The sequence below is a fragment of the Panulirus ornatus genome, chromosome 2, assembly GCF_036320965.1.
Source record: "Panulirus ornatus isolate Po-2019 chromosome 2, ASM3632096v1, whole genome shotgun sequence".
In the NCBI taxonomy this organism is placed as follows: Eukaryota; Metazoa; Arthropoda; class Malacostraca; order Decapoda; family Palinuridae; genus Panulirus; species Panulirus ornatus.
Genome location: NC_092225.1, coordinates 84,332,789 through 84,354,644, shown reverse-complemented (window position 1 = coordinate 84,354,644; position 21,856 = coordinate 84,332,789). Strand labels below are relative to the sequence as shown.

The 21,856-nt window shown below is 38.8% G+C and overlaps 1 protein-coding gene across 1 annotated transcript in view; it reads left to right on the top strand.

Moving 5' to 3' along the window:
- Positions 1-2,267: 2,267 nt before the first annotated feature.
- AIMP1 (aaRS-interacting multifunctional protein 1) overlaps positions 2,268-21,856 on the top strand; it is a 28,711-nt gene continuing 9,122 nt past the window's right edge. The window contains exons 1-5 of the mRNA XM_071678772.1: positions 2,268-2,470; positions 7,031-7,165; positions 8,511-8,636; positions 11,983-12,159; positions 13,972-14,142. Coding sequence (XP_071534873.1) covers positions 2,390-2,470; positions 7,031-7,165; positions 8,511-8,636; positions 11,983-12,159; positions 13,972-14,142 — 690 coding nt within the window. The 5' untranslated portion in view covers positions 2,268-2,389. The remainder of the gene's footprint in view (positions 2,471-7,030; positions 7,166-8,510; positions 8,637-11,982; positions 12,160-13,971; positions 14,143-21,856) is intronic.

The following is a 21,856-nucleotide window of genomic DNA, read 5'->3' as shown; positions in this document are numbered from 1 at the left end:
GGTCGCCTTCCCACACTTCATCTCATTTAAGGCTTTCACAACTTCCTTTCTTTTCACCAATCCATTTGCCAAGACTCTCGTTTCACATACCTCCCCGATCCAAACACCCACATCTGCCACCTTAACATCACATTCGACAACCCTTTTATGCCTGTTATTCTTTCCCCAGTTGCTCCCTTCACCGATGCTCCTAAACGTTCTCTTTCTTACACTACTAAAAGCCTTGTTGACCAATTTCTTATTCTTTCTGAAGTTTACTGGTACCCATTCTCCTCGCCTCTCGGTTTCATTTTTCTTTTCAGTCTCTATACTTCCTTTTGACCTCATTCTCTTTATCATATACATCTCCCAATTACTAACAATCCCCTTCCTGCAACTGACGCTCATATATTTCTCTTTTCCCTTTCATTAGCAACTTAATTTCGTCGTCTCACCACTCGTTAACCTTTCTCAAATAAGACCTCCCACCTCCAACAAGTCACACGCTTCTCTCGCACATGCCAACACTGCTTTCCCATATACCTCTCATTCCTCAACCACTCCCCTACCTTCATTTACATTCACCTTTTGCCATTCTTCATTCAGTCTTTCCTGGTATCTCTTATCTTAACACAAGCCTCCTTTCCTATATATATATATATATATATATATATATATATATATATATATATATATATATATATATATATATATATATGAATGCCGGTTTGCGGCAGGGGTGCGTGATGTCTCCATGGTTGTTTAATTTGTTTATGGATGGGGTTGTTAGGGAGGTGAATGCAAGAGTTTTAGAGAGAGGGGAAAGTATGCAGCCTGTTCTGGATGAGAGGGCTTGGAAAGTGAGTTAATTGTTGCTCGCTGATGACACATCGCTAGATTCGGGTGAGAAACTGCAAAAGTTAGTGACTGAGCTTGGTAAAGTGTGTGAAAGAAGGAAGTTGAGACTGAATGTGAATAAGAGCAAGGTTATTAGCTTCAGCAGGGTTGAGGGACAATTTAATTGGGAGGTGAGTTTGAAAGAAGAAAAATCGGAGAAAGTGAAGTGTTTTAGATATCTGGGAGTGGATTTGGCAGCGGATGAAACCATGGAAGCGGAAGTGAGGGAGGGAGCGAAGGTTCTGGGAGCGTTGAAGAATGTGTAGAAGGCGAGAACGTTATCTCGGAGAACAAAAATGGGTGTTTGAAGGAATGGTGGTTCCAACAATGTTATATGGTTGCAAAGCACGGGCTATAGATAGAGTTATGCGGAGAAGGGTGGATGTGTTGGAAATGAAATGTTTGAGGACAATATGTGGTGTGAGGTGGTTTGCTCGGGTAAGTATTGATAGGGTAAGAGAGATGTGTGGTAACAAAAGAATATGACTGATAGAGCAGAAGGGGGTTGTTGAAATTTGGACACATGGCGAGAATGAGTGAGGAAAGATTGACAAAGCAAATATATCTGTCACGGGTGGGGAGAACAAGGAGAAGAGGAAGACCAAATTGGAGGTGGAAGGGTGGTGTGAAAAAGGTTTTGAAGGATCGGGGCCTGAACATACTGGAGGGTGAAAGGCGTGCAGGGGATAGAGTGAATTAGAATGATGTGGTATATCAGGATCGACGTGCTGTTAATGGATTGGACCAGGGCATGTGAAGTGTCTGGTAGACCATGGAAAGGTCTGTGGGGCATGGATGTGGAAAGGGAGCTGTGGTTTCGGTGCATTGCACACGACAGCTAGAGACTGGGTGTGAACGAATGTGTCCTTTGTTGTCTTTTCCTAGCGCTACCTCGCGCGCGTGCGGGGGGAGGGGGTTGTCATTTCATGTGTGGCGGGGTGGCGACGATAATGAATACAGGCAGCAAGTATGAATTATGTACGTGTGTATATGTGTATATGTCTGTATATATATATATATATATATATATATATATATATATATATATATATATATATATATATATATATATATATATATATATACTGGAAATCCTCAATGGTATCAAGGAAGTGTTTCTTTGCTGCTTCAATACCCCGTAAAAAATGAAATAACCACAGGATGTTCATCGTCGTTTGTTACTCACCCGGCTTACTTTTCTAAAATAAAGTTTTCCACTAAAAATTATGAAGAAAGTTTTAGTATCAATCAATGAACTAAATATATCTTACAATGAGCATCCAAAATTAATTTCACATTTTACATTATAACAATATTGATATAATGATGCCATATTTCTTTGAATTATATTTTGTAAATGCAGTTTCTTAAAGATCGGTGATATTAGTAAAACCATACGACGTGTGTTGGTATTTGTGGAGTTGGAATTTGTGTCTATTGTTTCGTATGTGTTTATTTTTAGAGATTGACTTGCACCGTGGCAGTAAGATCTCTCCAAGGACTGTTACACATTATGGCATCACCAGAAGTATTAAGTAGGCTGGAACAAAGGGCCATCCAGGCCGAACAGATGATTGATCTGCTTACTAAACAGGTAATTTTCAAGGTTTTAATCTGAACCGGGGAGAAAGTGCTACCAGCAACCCAGAGAGCAGTCATCGCATATGATAATGTTTAGAGAGCAATCCAGACTAATGTGTCACCTGACGTAATACTCGGACTCATGCCCTCGACGTTTGTTTAGGTTGGAGTGAACACTGTTCTGGAATGTTTTACACATTTTCCAGTATGTTGATTGTCCTCCGTGGCACCGATAGCGCTTCGGCCTCCCTTTTATTTCATTACCAATTGGCGTATATATGACAGATATACCAGTTATGAATGTTACAAGCTGTGCTTCTGCTGCGAATATTTTTTTTAAACGTAATGGGTCTAACGCATTACTTAGATGATAGACACTGTACCAAAATGAAAGCACAGCAAACCAAAATCAGGCTGTTTTGAAATTATCAAAATACAATGAAAATATAATATAGTGTAATCATCACAGGGTTATTTAGTCTTAATTGGGATCTTTTATGTTGCCTGATCACCTTCTGGTGAGGTTTTCTTAATGAACCATATTTTCAGTTTACGGGTACATGTGTTTTTGTTATTAGATATTGACAAGAGGTGTTTCAATGGATTCTGGACCCTTCTAGAGTTGATCTAGAGTGTGTGATTTTAGGTATAGCAAGACCTAGGCCATCAGTTTTAAGTTCTTATAAAGTAGGCTGGGCTATGAAAAATGGGGAAAATTGTGAGGTAAAAGTATTTTATGTCCCCAGTTCACAGTGCCACAAATGCATTGGTAACACCATTGTCAATATCTAATGAGATAATGAACTAGAGGGATGCTTACAGCCACCCAACGTCTTTTTCAAATGTTCTTGTGCTAGGCTCGAGGACATTAGAAAAGTGATTGTTCTGTCGACACCAGACTAAATACACTCACCTGGCACTTGATTAGATACTGTTAAGTTTTATTTGCCTAGTACATTGATATACAAACCGAATGAAGCAGTATTACAACAAGAAATCTTACCTGGGGGGTCTAGCAATACCTGTTTCTCTTCATTTTTTATGCATTCCATCGAATGCTGCCATGCATTGTAAGATTTAGATCTGAGTGATTTTGGAAATATGTTGGGATCAAATTGATGCATACAAGATATGCCCCACACTGTCGGATTTCAATATTTCTTTTAGACATTTAAACTCAGTTTTTACCTTCCAAACCAAATAATTCATGGTGTACCTAAATGATGTGCATATTTTGATAATAGTGGAATTTTACTTAGAACCCACAACACATCTGTAGTATTAGAGTTGGCATGTTAACTTTGTTTTTTATATTGATTGGTATTTTATATTACGTATGTATTATCAAGTCCCTCATTTTCTCTTCCTCATAACCCTACCACCAATGATTTATATAATATCAAAAGATTGGTTTTAAGAGTGAAAAGGAAAATCCCTCATACTTAAAGTCACTCGATACATAGGCAACAAGAATTTGCATAAAAAGAGAAAGATGATAATCCTAGAAATGTGTGTTTGTCAACTGAAAATCCTACGAAAGCCACTGAAAACCACACAGTGAATGTCTTGATGAAATTATATGTTCTTTTAAAGAAGCAATGGAGACAATTGGAACAAAGGTATTTATGAATGATGTCTAATAAGGGTATATTTTAGGGTGCATCTGTAACAGGTGGGGTTTGTATCTTACTGATTTGTGGTTTTTGAAAAATGGATGCTTTTCAAGTAAAGAAAAAAATCCACTTTATGAAGTGAAAGAACTGTGTATAAGAAAAATTATCAAGAAACAGTCATAATGGGCCTCAGCTCACCCAGGAAGAAATATCAAAACTTATAGGGCCACACCATCTGGTGTGGATGTGTCTCACCAGGTGACATTTAGTATGACTTTTTATATTAGCTTTAACTCTTGTTTCATGTTTCCATTGCTTCTTAAGGTGTGTATATAGTTTCATTATGATGTTTATTGTGTGGCCTGTGGTGATTTTTTTGTTTAGGGAGGCCCAAGCCAATGGCGATAGGGCAATAAGTGATTACTATTCTTTATGATATCTTGATGTAATTCTCCATATTTCATGCACGTGATAACTTAATTTTGGTCCATTGTGCTTTCATTTAGGTAAATTGACTTTTGTTTGGTTTCTGTCTGACTCCCATTCCCCACAGCAAAAGAGTCTCCATAACTGGTAAACTTCACTTCCGCTTCTCACCCTTTAATGCTTCACCCATAACAGGCCACTGGCTGAGGGCAACTTGAGTGCAGCATTTTCAGAGGCTCTTACCTAATGTTCCTAACAGCTACCTAATATGTCTACGTAATGTTCCTACCTTATGTTCCAACCCACTAATTCTACTTAATGTTCTTACTCACTGCTTCTACCATATATTCCTACTTAATGCTCCTGTCTGATATTCCTACCTTCCACTTATGTATATTGCATCTACCATTTTGCCAGAAGGCAGGAGTAGCACATAACGCTCACTGCTCCCAGGTAATGTTCCTACCCACTACTACCTAATGTTTCTACCTGGTGCTCCAATCTAATATTCTTTCCCAACAAAGATTACAATATTGTCTTTGAACAAATGCATGGTACATTAGAGCCATTTCATTCTGAGTGAAAAAGAGATGCTGATATTAGAACTGAAAAATCTTGTGCTCATTGCGTTAACAGAAAGCTGGTTACATACATAGTTGCTATACAATATAATGATAAAGGATTAATATGAGAAAGTGAATACCATGAATTCCCAGGTTTAATTTTTGACAGTCTTATGCTCATGTGGAGAAAACATTTAGAATAATTCCTGGTGAGGTTTGTTTTAAATCTGCATAGAAATCAGCATTGGGATGTGGCTACTTATGTTTTAGGTGCTTTATAAAATTTGATGTGATTACAGAAATATCAACAGGGCATGATTTGGAGTATTACATTTCACAATGTAGATATGACTAAAGTAGTACCGCTATGTCTGGGAAAATATAGGACTGATTAGATAAGAAAGTACTAAATATATGATAACTGCATAAGCTTTTGACTGAATTTAGAAGTGTGTGAAATGAGGAAGCTAAGAGTATTGGTTTTCCTTTTCATAAGGAGACACCCTTTCCCTACTCTTGTGCAGAGTGCATCCTTGAGCTGTACCTGCCCTTTGTGCCAGACCATGGGTTATACTCATTTGTTTTACATATTCACTCACATTTTTTCACAACTGGGATATGGTGGCCCAGTCATCATCTAACTGCAGATGCAAGATGGTGCTATTGACCCCAACCCTAGACCACCTGTGTATTTCTGTTGTCAGTGCCAAATGTTCATCACTAACAAGCACTACTCCATCAGATACTTCAGCTGCATTCATTGGTTTCGTTTTCACTGCCCATCACAAGTATCCATAAAATACTACTCATCATTAAACATACAGTAACCAGTCAGATAGCATCCAAAACCCCTCACCTCTGGCATAAGCACCCGACAAACAACATCATGAAATGCTGATTCTCCCTTCACAAACAAACTCAACTAATCCACAGAACCTTGGCAAGAAAAAGAACATCCTGCCACTCAGTGTCACAGGCATCAGAAACAAATACAAAGAAATGCACAACTAACTTCGAGAAAACAACATCCTTATAGCCATTATCTGAGAAACCAGACTTCCAACCAAATCCACCCTCCCACCTTTCTACAGCAACACAGTCATAAGAGAAGATATGCAACATTGACAAGGAGGAGTACTTCTTAATACTCATCTACCAAATCATACCATTCTGCAACACCAGTGACATTACAAATCAGCTCACTGACAGTAATACATCCTAGAAATACAATCCATAGTAAGCACTGTAGAAGCACTGCATAATCACCGCCTACATAGCTCCCCTTCCACATGTGTGGGTAAGATATTGATGTGTTTTCCTTGGTAATATTCTTGCTTTGTTTATCACTTGTTCTACATCTTCCATTACCTCAAGATTACATAAAGAGAAAATTAGGCACTGTTGATGTGTGCATTCTCTCATACACTTGAAATCACTGGAGATGCTTCCCGTGAAGGCTTCCTTCCTTACATAATTTTGCTAAAACTGTGCTCTAAGTCACTTATTTCTGAACATATCCATTGTTACTCTCTCACTTTCCCAAGAAACTGATTCACATTATTTTTCTTCCTCTTAATAACTTAAGGCAACCAGAAAGCAACATATTTCCCACAGGGTCTCAATGTATGGATGACGACTGTACACTTATAATGTGGCTGGAAGGGTACTGACGAGAGTAGAATTTTTTCCTGCACCTTGCTCACAATGGAATAGATCTCCATGTGCTACTGATTTTTCAGTAAGTCAGCTGGCTATTTAAAAAAAAGGCAGGAAAAGTTAAATCTTCATGTGATGATGAGAACAACCCCATAAGGAGGATGATGGAAGCAGATTGAGGGTTGTATTCAGTAGAACTAAAGCTCCTTTTAAGGTATGAGTGTTTATCATGGAACTTTTAAGGTATAAGTGTTTACCATGGAACAATTTATAAACTATCAATAATGTGCTGAATGTCTACATTTATCCCCACAGATTGCACAACTGCAGGCAGTTGCTGTGCATACACATAAGGAGAAGTTAAGACAAGAAAATCAGGAACTAAGACTGGAGGTGGATAGACTGAAGAAATGTTTGTTAAATCTTGAGAAAGCTCAGGGAATCACTCAGGTAAAATGTGCTTAATGTTGTAGTTACTGTTGTTATGTTCACATGTCACCTTTTTACCATTTTGTCTACCATCTCATATTGTTAGCCACATTGAATTGTATGAAAGTAAAGTAACATTGTTACCCTTCTTGATTGATATGATGTATCTAATGCTGAACTACTTCCTCTTCCACTCAGTTTTCTACTAAGTACTTCTTATCTCAGATATAATACGATAAGTAACTTCATGAAATATATTTCTTTTTGAATTGTATATGATTTCTATGATGAAGAAATTTAATTGTATTGATGGACAGTAAGGCTTCATCTCATCAAGAGACAAGGCCTTGCATGAAAATGGGACTTAAGAAAGATGAATTGAAATGATGTTTAGAATGAAGCACACTTCCATGGTTCCTCATATCACTTTATTTGCCCTGGTTCAGCCCATTGACAATTATAACATTTCCCCTGTATACAGTATCGCTGCAGATATCTCTGTCAATGCATGCCTCTTACCCTTTTGCATGTTCAGGCTCTGTACCCTCAAAACATCTTTCACGCCATCCTTACTACTTCATGATTTCCCCCTTTTCTCTGGTCCCTTCACTTTTTTGCTTGTAAACCCTCTTAGCATCTCACAGATCCTCTCTGTATGTGCAGACCATTTCAGCACACCCTCTTCAGCTCTCTAACATGTTTTCTTCTAACTACCAAAATCTCTTTCTAACTATTGCTCATTTTGATTTATGTGAATTACTTATTAGAAGGATTAGACTCCTTCCTGAATATGTTTGTGGATGGTGCAAAGGGCATGAGAGATTTGAATAGCAAAGTGGATTGCAGCAACTTACAGAGGCATGTAGATGAACTTAAAAGTTGGTCTATACATATTCATATTCATTTATTATTATACTTAATCGCCGTCTCCCGTGTCAGTTAGGTAATGCAAGGAAACAGACGAGGACTAGCCCAACCCACCCACATACACATGTATATACATAAACACCTATACACGCACATAGACATACATGTACATTTCAGCGGATACATACTTATACATACACAGACATATACGTATTTACACATGTACATATTCATATGTGCTGCCTTCATCCATACCCATCACCACCTCACCAAACAGGAATGAGTGATACAGTGACCAGCTCTACAGAGCTTCCTGGCCTGTGTCTTTTTTGGCCTTATCTTGGAATCATATAGATTCATTCCAAGGATGAGAGAATAGTGTACAGTATTCATTAACTAGTCCATGAGAGAGCATTGTACATTATTAAGTAGTCCATATTTTAAACTTATACAGTGGACTATTCAGTACTAAGTTACTTGTTTTGTATTTTCCTCACAGTATTATGACTTCTCTAAGAAGACCACATCATCCAGTCCTGCCAGTGATCCTCAGGTCCAGTTTGTGCCATTGTCATCAAATTTAGCATCAGCACAGCCTCAGCCTCCCATAGAGAAAGGAAATAAGGTAAAAGGTCAACATCTTTTCTAAATATTTTGTTGATTAAAGCTTTGCAGATTTTGTGAACGAGGTATATACTTTTCCATTAGTTTATTCAGTTATTGTAAATATTTTTGCATGTCCATCATGCATTTAGGGGCAGACAAATCCCAACTGGAAAGTGAAAACTAAGAGATCCGCTAGCAGACATATTCCAGTGTGTTAGCTATCCCTGAGCTTTACCCAAATTCATCTACTTTAGGGAGTCATGTAGTTGCCCTTGACATATCTAAGGCTTTTGACAAGGTGTGGCATCAGGGTCTTGTCTCTTAAGCGCCCTCTTTTGGCTTCCCTCCCTCACTTTGCTTCCTCATATCTAGCTTCCTCTCCATCTGATCTATCTCTGTGTTTGTTGATGAATAAGCCTCCTCCCTTTCTCCATCAACAGCAGTGTCCCTCAAGGTTCTGTCCTTTCTCCTACACTTTTTCTCCTTTTTTCAATGATTTCCTCTCCTGCACAAATAATCCAATAGACTCATGCGCTGATGACTCAACACTGCATTTATCCATGTCCTTCAAGTCTGCTTCCCCTTCTCTCACTCGATCTTGTCTTGACACAGCTTCCTCAGTAAACTCAAACAGGATGTCTTGAGTACACAAAATCTTGTTAAGTTTAATGCCTCCAAGACCCAATTTATACCTGTCTCTTTATCAAAAACTCCTCACAACTCTCGTCTTTCCTTTGATAGTTCTGTAATTCCACCCCTTGACTTAGTGAACATATTTGGTATTACTGTAACATCCACTCTTTTTTTTGGAAATCCCACATTACAGGAATTACTAAGTCTGCCTCAAAGAAACTGGGTGTCCTGTTTAGATGTCAAAACTTCTCTTCTGAACAGTTGCTCGGTTTATACAGTGGATTGATTTTTCCTTGTATGGAGTACTGCTCTCACATTTGAGCTGGTTCTAGCTCCATATCCTTGCTTGGCAGAATTGAATTGAAAATGGTCACACTAATAAACTGTCTCAAGCTAACTTCCAAAGTTGACCTCCTTGCCCTATGCCACAATGTTGGTACACTTTCCCTCTTCTTTAGGTATTTTTTGGTTTTTGCTCCTGAGAGCTGGCTGCTTGTATGCCCCCACCACTAGCTAGACCACGCAATACTCCATAAGCTGCTGCATCACGTGATTATTGTGTGGCCATTTGCAATTCAAGTATGTGCTGTTTTGATACCTGCTTCTTTCCCTTAATGTTGAAGCTTTAGAACTCTCTACCTTCTCATGTCTTTCCCTATAACTATGACCTAGCACATTCTAGAAGACAGGTTTTTCACTTTCTCCAAAATTCATAAATACTTTGCCTTGTCTTTTCTTTTTCCATTTCATAATTTTCTCCATATTTCAATTAAGGACCAACCTTGATGTGTTCTTTCTCCCTTGACTGGAGCCCTCATCATTAAAAAGAAAACGTGTCAGTGTCTACATGCAGGATAGCCCTGGCTAATATCAGGGTTGAGTTCCTCGAAAGTTTAACGTTAAGTAGAATGACTGAATCCTTTTTCCTGTAAAAACCCATGTGTAAAGGCATGTTGCTAACTCAGGAATATTTATCATGATGTATTACAGGAGATCACATACTTTTTAACGGGTCAACCCCATCATAAATTTATTGTACCTTCATCAACCCTCAGTCACATTCTCAGTAGATTGTAATTATGAATATGTACATGTGTATATTATTTATTATTATATTTATTATACTTTGTTGCTGTCTCCCGCATTAGCGAGTTAGCGCAAGGAAACAGATGAAAGAATGGCCCAACCCACCCACATACACATGTATATACATACACGTCCACACGTGCACATATACATACCTATACATTTCGACGTATACATATATATACACAGACATATACATATATATACATGTACATAATTCATACATGCTGCCTTTATTCATTCCCGTCGCCACCCCACCACACAAGAAATGACAACCCCCTTCCCCCCACATGCACGCGAGGTAGTGTTAGGAAAAGACAACAAAGGCCACATTCGTTCACACCCAGTCTCTAGCTGTCATGTATAATGCACCGAAACCACAGCTCCCTTCCACATCCAGGCCCCACAAAACTTTCCATGGTTTACCCCAGATGCATCACATGCCTTGGCTCAATCCATTGACAGCATGTCAATCCCGGTGTACCACATTGTTCCAGTTCACTCTATTCCATGCATGCCTTTCACCCTCCTGCATGTTCAGGCCCTGATCACTCAAAATCTTTTTCACTCCATCTTTCCACCTCCAATTTGGTCTCCCACTTTTCCTCTTTCCATCCACCTCTGACACATATATCCTCTTTGTCAATCTTTCCTCACTCATTCTCTCCATGTGACCAAACCATTTCAACTCATCTTCTGCTCTCTCAACCATGCTCTTTTTATTACCACACATCCCTCTTACCCTTTCATTACTTACTCGATCAAACCACCTCACATCACATATTGTCCTCAAACATCTCATTTCCAACTCATCCACCCTCCGCACAACCCTGTCTGTTATAGCCCACGCACTGCAACCATACAACATTGTTGGAACCACTATTTCTTCAAACATACCCTTTTTTGCTTTCCGAGATAATGTTCTCGTCTTCCACACATTCTTCAACACTCCCAGAACCTTTGCCCCCTCTCACACCCTGTGACTCACTTCTGCTTCCATGGTTCCATCTGCTGCCAAATCCACTCCCAGTTATCTAAAACACTTCACTTCCTCTAGATTTTCTCCATTCAAACTTACCTCCCAATTGACTTGTCCCTCATCCCTGCTGTACCTAATAACCTTGCTCTTATTCTCATTTACTCTCAGCTTTCTTCTTTCACACACTTTACCAAACTCAGTTGCCAGCTTCTGCAGTTTCTCATTTGAATCAGCCACCAGTGCTGTATCATCATTGAACAACAACTGAGTCACTTCCCAAGCCCTCTCATCCACAACAGACTGCATACTTGCTCCTCTCACCAAAAGTCTTACATTTACCTCTCTAACCACCCCATCCATAAACAAATTAAACGGCCATGGAGACGATGGGAATGAATAAAGGCTGACAGTATGAATTATGTACATGTGTATATATGTATATGTCTGTGTGTGTATAGATATGTATACGTTGAGACTTATTGGTATGTATATTTGCTTGTGTGGATGTATATGTATATACATGTGTATGTGGGTGGGTTGGGCCATTTTTCGTCTGTTTCCTTGCGCTACCTCGCTAATGTGGGAGACAGTGACAAAGCATAACTTTAGATACTTAGCACTTAGATTTTATTTCACGTTTAAGTTATATTTTGCTGTTTTCTTTCAGGAGAAGGGTGATAAGAAATCTGAGAAGAAAGAAAAGGAAAAAGTAGGAGGGGAAAAGAAAGGGGGAAAGAAGCCAGAAGATGAGGCCCCTGTTGATGTGTCACGTCTAGATTTCAGAGTTGGGAAAATTGTGTCTGCTAAGAAGCATCCTGATGCTGACTCTCTCTATGTGGAAGAGGTACTTGAATTTGATTTTCATTGCTTACATAATTTGTTTAGTATTTAGATATTTTTAATGCTGTATTCTTTTATTTTTGTTCAGTTCTTCATTAGAAGACCATAGCTTAGTGTGTCTATCAGCTTCATAAGTTATGGAATTATACTACTTGAATTTGAGTAAGTAATTTCTGTAGGAGGAAAAAGCTATGGTATTATTTGATTTTATCTGTTTATTTACAATTACCATGGGACCCCTTTCTGAAAGGCCATAAGCATTTTGTGATTTCCTTGCTTGTATGAAGTATTAGCAGAGTATCTTATTTTCCTGAAAGTGGGATTTGTGAGAACTTACCCTGAATGATAATTTATTGATACACATGACCTTTAAGGGTAAGATGATTTGCAAATCCGTACAGCATGATGAAGATGAGAAGTTATAAAGCTTTTGGGAAAATAATATTGGTGGCATCTTTCACTTCGTCCTTCTACCTCCTCCTTGGTTTACCCCTTTTCCTTGTTCCCGCCACTTCCAGCACATATATGCTTTTAGCCATCTTATTGTCAGTCACCCTGTCCAAATGTCCAAACCATTTCTGCCCACCCTCTTCAGCTCTTTTAATACATACTCCTCTTACAACCTTGCCTCTCTCTTACCTTATCATTTCTCATTTAATCAACCTTCATTACTCCACATATTGACCTCAAATATTTCATTTCAAACATCTGCCCTCTTCCATACTTATTCATGTCAGGTTACACTTCATTCACAGTACTCATCCAAAATAGGACCCTGGCCTTAAAAGCCAACAAAGGCCATTTTATAAGGTTCAGATGTACTACAGCTTCATGTGGTACTTAGGAGTCCATATTTTGGATCTGATTCAAAATCCGAAGAAGATTTTATGCCGCTGCACGTCATCCTTGGAAGGCCACTTTCAGGCCATTAAAAGCCACCCCAGCCTCATAGATTACACTTGATATATTGCATTCATTCAAAATAGGTAACCTAATGCAGTAGTAAAGGATAACAGAAGCTGGCCCCTTAAAGGCTTCTTCTTAAGGTTCAGACTTCCTATATCTTCATGTAACACGTAGAGGCCCCACATATTGGGTGTGGGTATTTCAAAATCAGGGCAAGGTTTTAAGCAACATATGTTGGCATCCAAGACAGTTTTGTGGCCACCAAAGGTTACCCTAGCATTTTAGATTACACTTAATCCACTGCACTCATTCAAATTTGGTTATTTAGCAGTCTCAAAATATGAAGAAGGTATCTTAGGATCTGTGGCTGGATCCAAGGGTATCAAAGCCTGGCTTTAAAGGACAACAAGGGCCACATTTTAAGGTTCAGACTTACTGCAGCTTCGTATAACTGGCTAAGGTTTTAAGCTACCATATGTTGGCCTTGAAGACCAAGTTTTCAAATTTATTTCTGGACCTTGCTGTTTTTATATCTTACTCTCCATATGGAACCATTACCATATTTCTTTCATGTAGTGTTTTAGTTGGAAGAATTGTGGCCTGGTTCATAGGTTGGATGTTAATTGTAGTACTTGAGGGTAAGAACTAGCACTATATTTTACCATTAAAACCACACAAGATATACAGGATGGGTATGTGCACCATAATTGTATGTGCACCATAATTTTTTATTCTTTTTTCCTTGAAATTCTCAAACTGAAGTGACCAATACATTTCTGATCTTTTTTTGTTGTTGTTGTTCTGATGAGCCATGGTTATTGTGAGTTCTAAGGTATTTCCATCTTGTTTGGTGTATTGAGAAATATTCTTTAAATGGACATTTATTTACAGTGTGATTATTATGATTCAGGTTGATGTTGGAGAGGAGAAGATGCGCACTGTTGTATCTGGCCTTGTCAAATTCATCCCTGTAGAGGAATTACAGAACCGAATGGCTGTGTTGCTGTGTAATCTAAAACCTGTTAAGATGCGTGGTATTACATCTGAAGCAATGGTTATGTGCGCATCAACTCCTGAGAAGGTAATTCATAGAGATTCTTTGTTTTTTTAAGTGATTTGGAAGTACTGCAGTAGTTAGTGTCAAAGATAGAAAATGAAGGTAATGCTACACTTAATATTAACTAGGGGTCCCTGACCTACTTATGAGCATCTGACCAATGAACACCTATGCTTACACATGAGTTCCAAGATATGATATTTAATTCTCAGTCTGACATAAAGTCAGTTACTCATACTTAAAAACTTCCAAACTGCATCTTTTTTTCTTAACTGTTGCTTAATGTGATGTTCTGTGAACTTCATTTATTATGAAGTACAATATGTAATACATTATTACAGTCAGGTACAGGTATTTTTCTTAATTATATGACCTGTTCTTAACCTGGGGACCCCCTGTATTGTTTTGATGTAATAAAGTGAGAGTAAGGGAATGGTTCAAGAAAGAGTAAAGGTTTTACCCAGATTTAAAAAGAAAGATTGTACATTAGATTAAGTAAGAAACTTGGTTGAAAAAAGATGTAGAAAATTATTCTGTTGTGTAAGAGTGGTGGATGACTAGAATGATATGTAGAAGGCATACAGAAATTTAAAAAGTTGCATGATAGTAGAGACTTTTCATGAGATGGGGCCCATGAGTATAAAAATCCCTCCCTATATAGTATGGATGGGTAATGATCCCTGAGGATAGGTTAGAATGACTACTTCACTTGCATTCCCTGCATGTATGACATAGAAGGTGACTAAAAGGGGCAGGAGGGAGGACTGGAATCCTTCCCCATCTGGTATGTGTTTTTGGAGATGGAACAGAAGGTACCAAGTGAGGGTAGCCCATCCTTCTCAAAGGCTCAGACTTTTACTGTTCAAAAGTCATGGATGAATGGAATAGAATGATTGAGGATATGTTAATTGCAAACAGCATACATAAATTTAAAAAGTTGTGGTATGATAGAGACTGTTCAAGAGATAGGGCCCCTAAATGTAAACATCCTTCCCCATAAAGTACAAATAGGTGATTATCTGTGGAGATAGGGTAGAATGACTACTTCCCATGTATTCTCTGCCTGTTGCAGAAGGCGACAAAGAGGGGCAAGAGGGAGGACTGGACCCCCCTCCCTCCCCTTCTTGTATTTCAGTTTTTTGAAGATGGAACAAAGGAACCCAGTGAAGATTGCTTGCCCTTCTCAGAGGCTCAGGCTGGAGTGTCTGAATGTGGTTAGATATAACTAGAATGAGAAGGGAGAGATAGGGAGTATGTTTCAGGAAAGCAGCCTAGATGTTCTAGCTGTGTGAATCAAAGCCCAAGGGAATGGGGGAAGAATATTTTAGGAATTTCATATGGGTAAAGTCAGGGATTAGTGTGAGGGCGAGGGCTAGAGCTAAGGAAAGATAGCACTTCTGAGGAAGGGGAGTTTTGAAAATGTGAAAGAAAGTAAGGAAGTGAGCTCTAGAATGATGTGGATTACGATGAAAGCGGATTTCTTGAGATTAGGGTTCATGCACCTGGCCACGAGGAGGGTGAAGAAGAGAGGCAAGTGTTTTGAGAGCAGCTTAGTGAATGTGTCAGTAGTGTTGATGCAAGAAATCAGGTATTAGTGATGGACAGTTTAGATTTGAAGGTGAGTAATGTGGCAGTTGAGGGTATAACTAGGGGGCATAGGGTTTTCAGTGGTTTTCAGTGATGTTAATTGAAATGGTGAAGAAGCTTATAATAAGAGTTATGTGCTGAAAAAGGGACTCATGATAGGGTATACCAGATTTAAAAAGAGAGACATACATAAGTATCAACTGAGATCAGTTCCTCATATGAGGATCAATTTTTGAAAAGGCTGCCTTTGCTTTCGAGGCAAATTATTTTTTTTTCTTTTTTTTTTGCTTTGTCGCTGTCTCCCGCGTTTGCGAGGTAGCGCAAGGAAACAGACGAAAGAAATGGCCCAACCCACCCCCATACACATGCCTTGATTCAATCCACTGACAGCACGTCAACCCCGGTATACCACATCGCTCCAATTCACTCTATTCCTTGCCCTCCTTTCACCCTCCTGCATGTTCAGGCCCCGATCACACAAAATCTTTTTTCACTCCATCTTTCCACCTCCAATTTGGTCTCCCTCTTCTCCTCGTTCCCTCCACCTCCGACACATATATCCTCTTGGTCAATCTTTCCTCACTCATTCTCTCCATATGACCAAACCATTTCAAAACACCCTCTTCTGCTCTCTCAACCACGCTCTTTTTATTTCCACACATCTCTCTTACCCTTATGTTACTTACTCGATCAAACCACCTCACACCACACATTGTCCTCAAACATCTCATTTCCAGCACATCCATCCTCCTGCGCACAACTCTATCCATAGTCCACGCCTCGCAACCATACAACATTGTTGGAACCACTATTCCTTCAAACATACCCATTTTTGCTTTCCGAGATAATGTTCTCGACTTCCACACATTCTTCAAGGCTCCCAGAATTTTCACCCCCTCCCCCACCCTATGATCCACTTCCGCTTCCATGGTTCCTTCTGCTGCCAGATCCACTCCCAGATATCTAAAACACTTCACTTCCTCCAGTTTTTCTCCATTCAAACTCACCTCCCAATTGAATTGACCCTCAACCCTACTGTACCTAATAACCTTGCTCTTATTCACATTTACTCTTAACTTTCTTCTTTCACACACTTTACCAAACTCAGTCACCAGCTTCTGCAGTTTCTCACATGAATCAGCCACCAGCGCTGTATCATCAGCGAACAACAAATTATACTGTAATTAATACTTGTGGTGATATCCCACACATTATTTCCAGATTCTAAAGCCTAAGCTTTTTCCATACACCAAAAACTATGTGTGTATATTTCAAGAATTTGTGTATGTTCCTTCAAGTGAAAATTTTGTTGAATTGTCATTCTTACAAGGTAATACTTATTTCTGATGTAAACCCTAAGTGATTATATATTTTTTTTTCTCCCAAAACACTTATGAAAATACCACACATCTTGTTTGATATGTCTGAAAAGTCTCGTGAGGGTACCTCATATACCTGGCAGTGGTTCAGCATAAGGCAAAGAGCATTTATGATGGTAAATAGTGTCACTGTAGGTTGAATTGTATGTAAATTTCATTAGAAAATTACATTCTAGTTAGAAATAAGAACAAACTTGAGAGGATATTTTCTTTCGATATTTTATAACTTTTCCTCCTGTATGCTTGAAAATTTTTGCATTTGCTTTACCAAAGCCTTAATGGTTAAAGGTCAGATATGCCGCACGACCAGTAAAACCTGGTGTAGCACGTCTTATAGCATGCCCAGATATGTATGTGTTTCAAGATCATAGAGATGATCCTGAATAATACAGGAGATATTAAAAGGTTTTTGGTAGCTTTGGGTTGAATTTGAACTTTAAAGTCCATGGCTTGAAGGTGTATGCAGATATATCAATCAGTTGTTGTGAAAGGGCTAAAGATGATATGAACATGGAGGTTTGAATTTCAAATTACAACTTCCTCCGATGAAACAGGACTGAGAACTTGTAGAGGGGTTGGGTTATAAGTTGTCATGACCTCACCCCTTCCTTTAAGGGTGCACAGTGAGCCCATACCCATTAAGACAGTACTCTGAAATAATGGCTTCTGTTAACAGAGAGATTTGGCTAGACTCGGATTCCCTTACTATCTGGCTAACATCTGACAGCCGCTTGATATATATGCTTCTCTTTGCATCCAACACTGGTTAAATACTAAACACAGTGGTATGAAAGTTATGAAAATATAATTACATTAACAAAAATGAACATGTGCTCCCGGAACATAAAATTTGATAATTCTTGCTTTGAAGAATGTATGTGAGAAATACTTAGAAAAGCAAATGGATTTGTATGTAGCTTTTATGGATCTGGAGAAGGCATATGATAGAGTTGATAGAGATGCTCTGTGGAAGGTATTAAGAATATATGGTGTGGGAGGAAAGTTGTTAGAAGCAGTGAAAAGTTTTTATCGAGGATGTAAGGCATGTGTACGTGTAGGAAGAGAGGAAAGTGATTGGTTCTCAGTGAATGTAGGTTTGCGGCAGGGGTGTGTGATGTCTCCATGGTTGTTTAATTTGTTTATGGATGGGGTTGTTAGGGAGGTAAATGCAAGAGTTTTGGAAAGAGGGGCAAGTATGAAGTCTGTTGGGGATAAGAGAGCTTGGGAAGTGAGTCTTGTTGTTCACTGATGATACAGCGCTGGTGGCTGATTCATGTGAGAAACTGCAGAAGCTGGTGACTGAGTTTGATAAAGTGTGTGGAAGAAGAAAGTTAAGAGTAAATGTGAATAAGAGCAAGGTTATTAGGTACAGTAGGGTTGAGGGTCAAGTCACTTGGGAGGTGAGTTTGAATGGAGAAAAACTGGAGGAAGTGAAGTGTTTTAGATATCTGGGAGTGGATCTGGCAGCGGATGGAACCATGGAAGCGGAAGTGGATCATAGGGTGGGGGAGGGGGCGAAAATTCTGGGGGCCTTGAAGAATGTGTGGAAGTTGAGAACATTATCTCAGAAAGCAAAAATGGGTATGTTTGAAGGAATAGTGGTTCCAACAATGTTGTATGGTTGCGAGGCTTGGGCTATGGATAGAGTTGTGCGCAGGAGGATGGATGTGCTGGAAATGAGATGTTTGAGGACAATGTGTGGTGTGAGGTGGTTTGATCGAGTGAGTAACGTAAGGGTAAGAGAGATGTGTGGAAATAAAAAGAGCGTGGTTGAGAGAGCAGAAGAGGGTGTTTTGAAGTGGTTTGGGCACATGGAGAGAATGAGTGAGGAAAGATTGACCAAGAGGATATATGTGTCGGAGGTGGAGGGAACGAGGAGAAGAGGGAGACCAAATTGGAGGTGGAAAGATGGAGTGAAAAAGATTTTGTGTGATCGGGGCCTGAACATGCAGGAGGGTGAAAGGAGGGCAAGGAATAGAGTGAATTGGAGCGATGTGGTATACCGGGGTTGACGTGCTGTCAGTGGATTGAATCAAGGCATGTGAAGCGTCTAGGGTAAACCATGGAAAGCTGTGTAGGTATGTATATTTGTGTGTGTGGACGTATGTATATACATGTGTATGGGGGGGGTTGGGCCATTTCTTTCGTCTGTTTCCTTGCGCTACCTCGCAAACGCGGGAGACAGCGACAAAGTATAATAAAAAATATAAAATAATAACCCCTAATACATGGATCTCCCTCTACTTATTTTACTTAGCAAATCTTTGGCAAATATATGGCCTCAGTTTATAATATAATTCTTTGAAATCACCAAGTTGTGTGCAGATGATATGATACATTTACCCAGCAGCATTGTATAACATTCTACCAAATCCAATTCAGATGGAGCGAGAAAGCAGAACATAAACATTGAAATACTTTTTCTATTCTTGTGTACAAGTACTTCCTATTATTTTATCTCTTGCATATTCCTTGGTCTTCCATAAATTGTAATGTTAGTAAAAATATTTACTTTTGATTTATTTACAGTCTGATAAACAAAATTTCATACTGTAACGTATGACAATATGACTTTTCAAAAGAATATAATGTAACTTGGATAACTGACACAATTATTGGGAATGAGGGCAGATAACTGTAACTAAGTTGAAAGTTTATCTTGTAACAACTGAGCTTCTGATTTCCTTGAATGATTCAGTAGAAGTGTTGGTTGTCAATAGTGGAACCCTAACCTGGTTATTGCGCTAATCTATAAGTCACCAGATGCAGCACTTCAAAAAATTACAGAATAATTAAGAAATACTGAAACCTGTCAGCCTCCTTCGAAACCCAGTCCCAAACATAATCATCATAAGAGGTCTTCATCCTAGCATACATAAGATAGAAACAGATAGGAAGCAAGATTGTAACAAATAAGTTCATTGGAAGTAGCTTGGATGAATTGCTGCAGTAAAAGAAGTATTTAGACTGTATAAAAAGCTTTCCCTTGGTCACCAAACAACAGACCAACCAGAGGAAATAATACACTAGATATACTCTTCATAGAGAATGTAGATCTAATCTCTGAGGTTATTATCTCAGATACACTGTATATCTGTTCACACTAATAGAAGTAAAATAAGTATGGATGATAAACCATCTGGGCAGAACACATGCCAACATGGAAGTTAATTAACCAGTTTCACGTTTAATAGCAAATAGATAAAATGGGAAGATGTCTGTAGTACAATAGGAAATCCTTCTGAGTACCAAAATGACAGAGGAGTGTGTTAAATGTATGACCACAAAAGCATTCCAAATATGTAAAAGTCATATACTAGTGGGAAAAAAAGAAGAAAGAGCTGTCTGTGAGAGAGAAAAATTAAAATCATAAAAAAGGGGCGCATACATGGATGACTGCATAGTGATAAGTGAAGTACTAGATAACCAGTATGAGTTGGTGTTCAGTGAGCCAAAAATCAGCCTAAAGATGTGTGATTTAATCGTATTCTTCCTAAATGGTAATCATGCAATGTTACACACCGCAGATCTCAATACATCACCAAAGGACTTTTAGAGGGTCATTGAAAACATGCCCATACACTCTGCCCATGATCAAACTGCTAGAATTTTTTCTATATAAAGGAATGCAAAACACAGATTCCACAAACACTAGGTATCCTCTGAACAGAAAAAGAAAAAAAAATCGTCTGGATTCTGGCATCATTCGCAAGAGATTGAGACTAACTTCTTGCTTCACTTAACAAATCAGGAAGCAAATTTTTTTTTTTTTTTTTTTTTTTTTTTTTTTTTCCCCAAAAGAAGGAACAGAGAAGAGGTCCAGGTGAGGATATTCCCTCAAAGGCCCAGTCCTCTGTTCTTAACGCTACCTCGCTATTGCGGGAAATAGCGAATAGTATGAAAAAAAAAAAAAAAAAGAACTGATATTACACAATAATGTTTTTGAGTCCAAAAATGTATACTGGGTGACTTTATGGAGCCAAATGAATTACATAAACTAGGATAATGTGATTTTAGGACAAGAAGATCATGCCTCTCTATCGCTTGAGTACCACAGTAAAGTGCAGAGGCAATGAAGAACTAACAAAGTGCTAATGTGATTTATACAGACTTTGCAAGAGCCATTGTTAAATGTGACAGCACACAAAATGCAGAAGGGAATCACTGGTAAGCTTGGAAGATTGGCTTATTCCTTGTTAACTAAAACATCACAACTTACTTTTGTAAATCAGACTATTACTGGTGCCTCCACAGGAGAAAGCTGTTTCCCAAGGAACCGTACTTGCCCTCCTGTTATTCATACTTATGTTAGAAATGGATACCGAAATGAGTCATAGGGCTGTTTACATAAACAATGCGATGGAGCTTTTGCAGCGATGTAATGCAGCCATTGCCTGACCTCCATCTTTCATATTCATAGATGATGTGACGTGCGTTGTCATGCAATGGCCATTGTCTTCATCTCCAGGGCTACCAACATGTTTACTGCTCAGGATTGGTGGTAGGTTGGTATGTCATAAGTCAGCTGATTGGTATAAACAGCTGTGAAAGGCAGGAGACATGACCATTCTGTTCCCATCTGTGAAAGACAGTAAAAGTTTTTGGTGGCTTATTTCACCAATAAAGTTGAGTTGGTGCAGTGCAAGAGCCAGGACCCCAAAATTACAGCAAAGAGGAAGATATGGAAGCAAGTGGTAGACAGCTTAACTCAGTGAACCCTGAACAGAAGCAGTGTGAATTTGAAAAGAATACGTGGAGGAGAAATTTAGAGC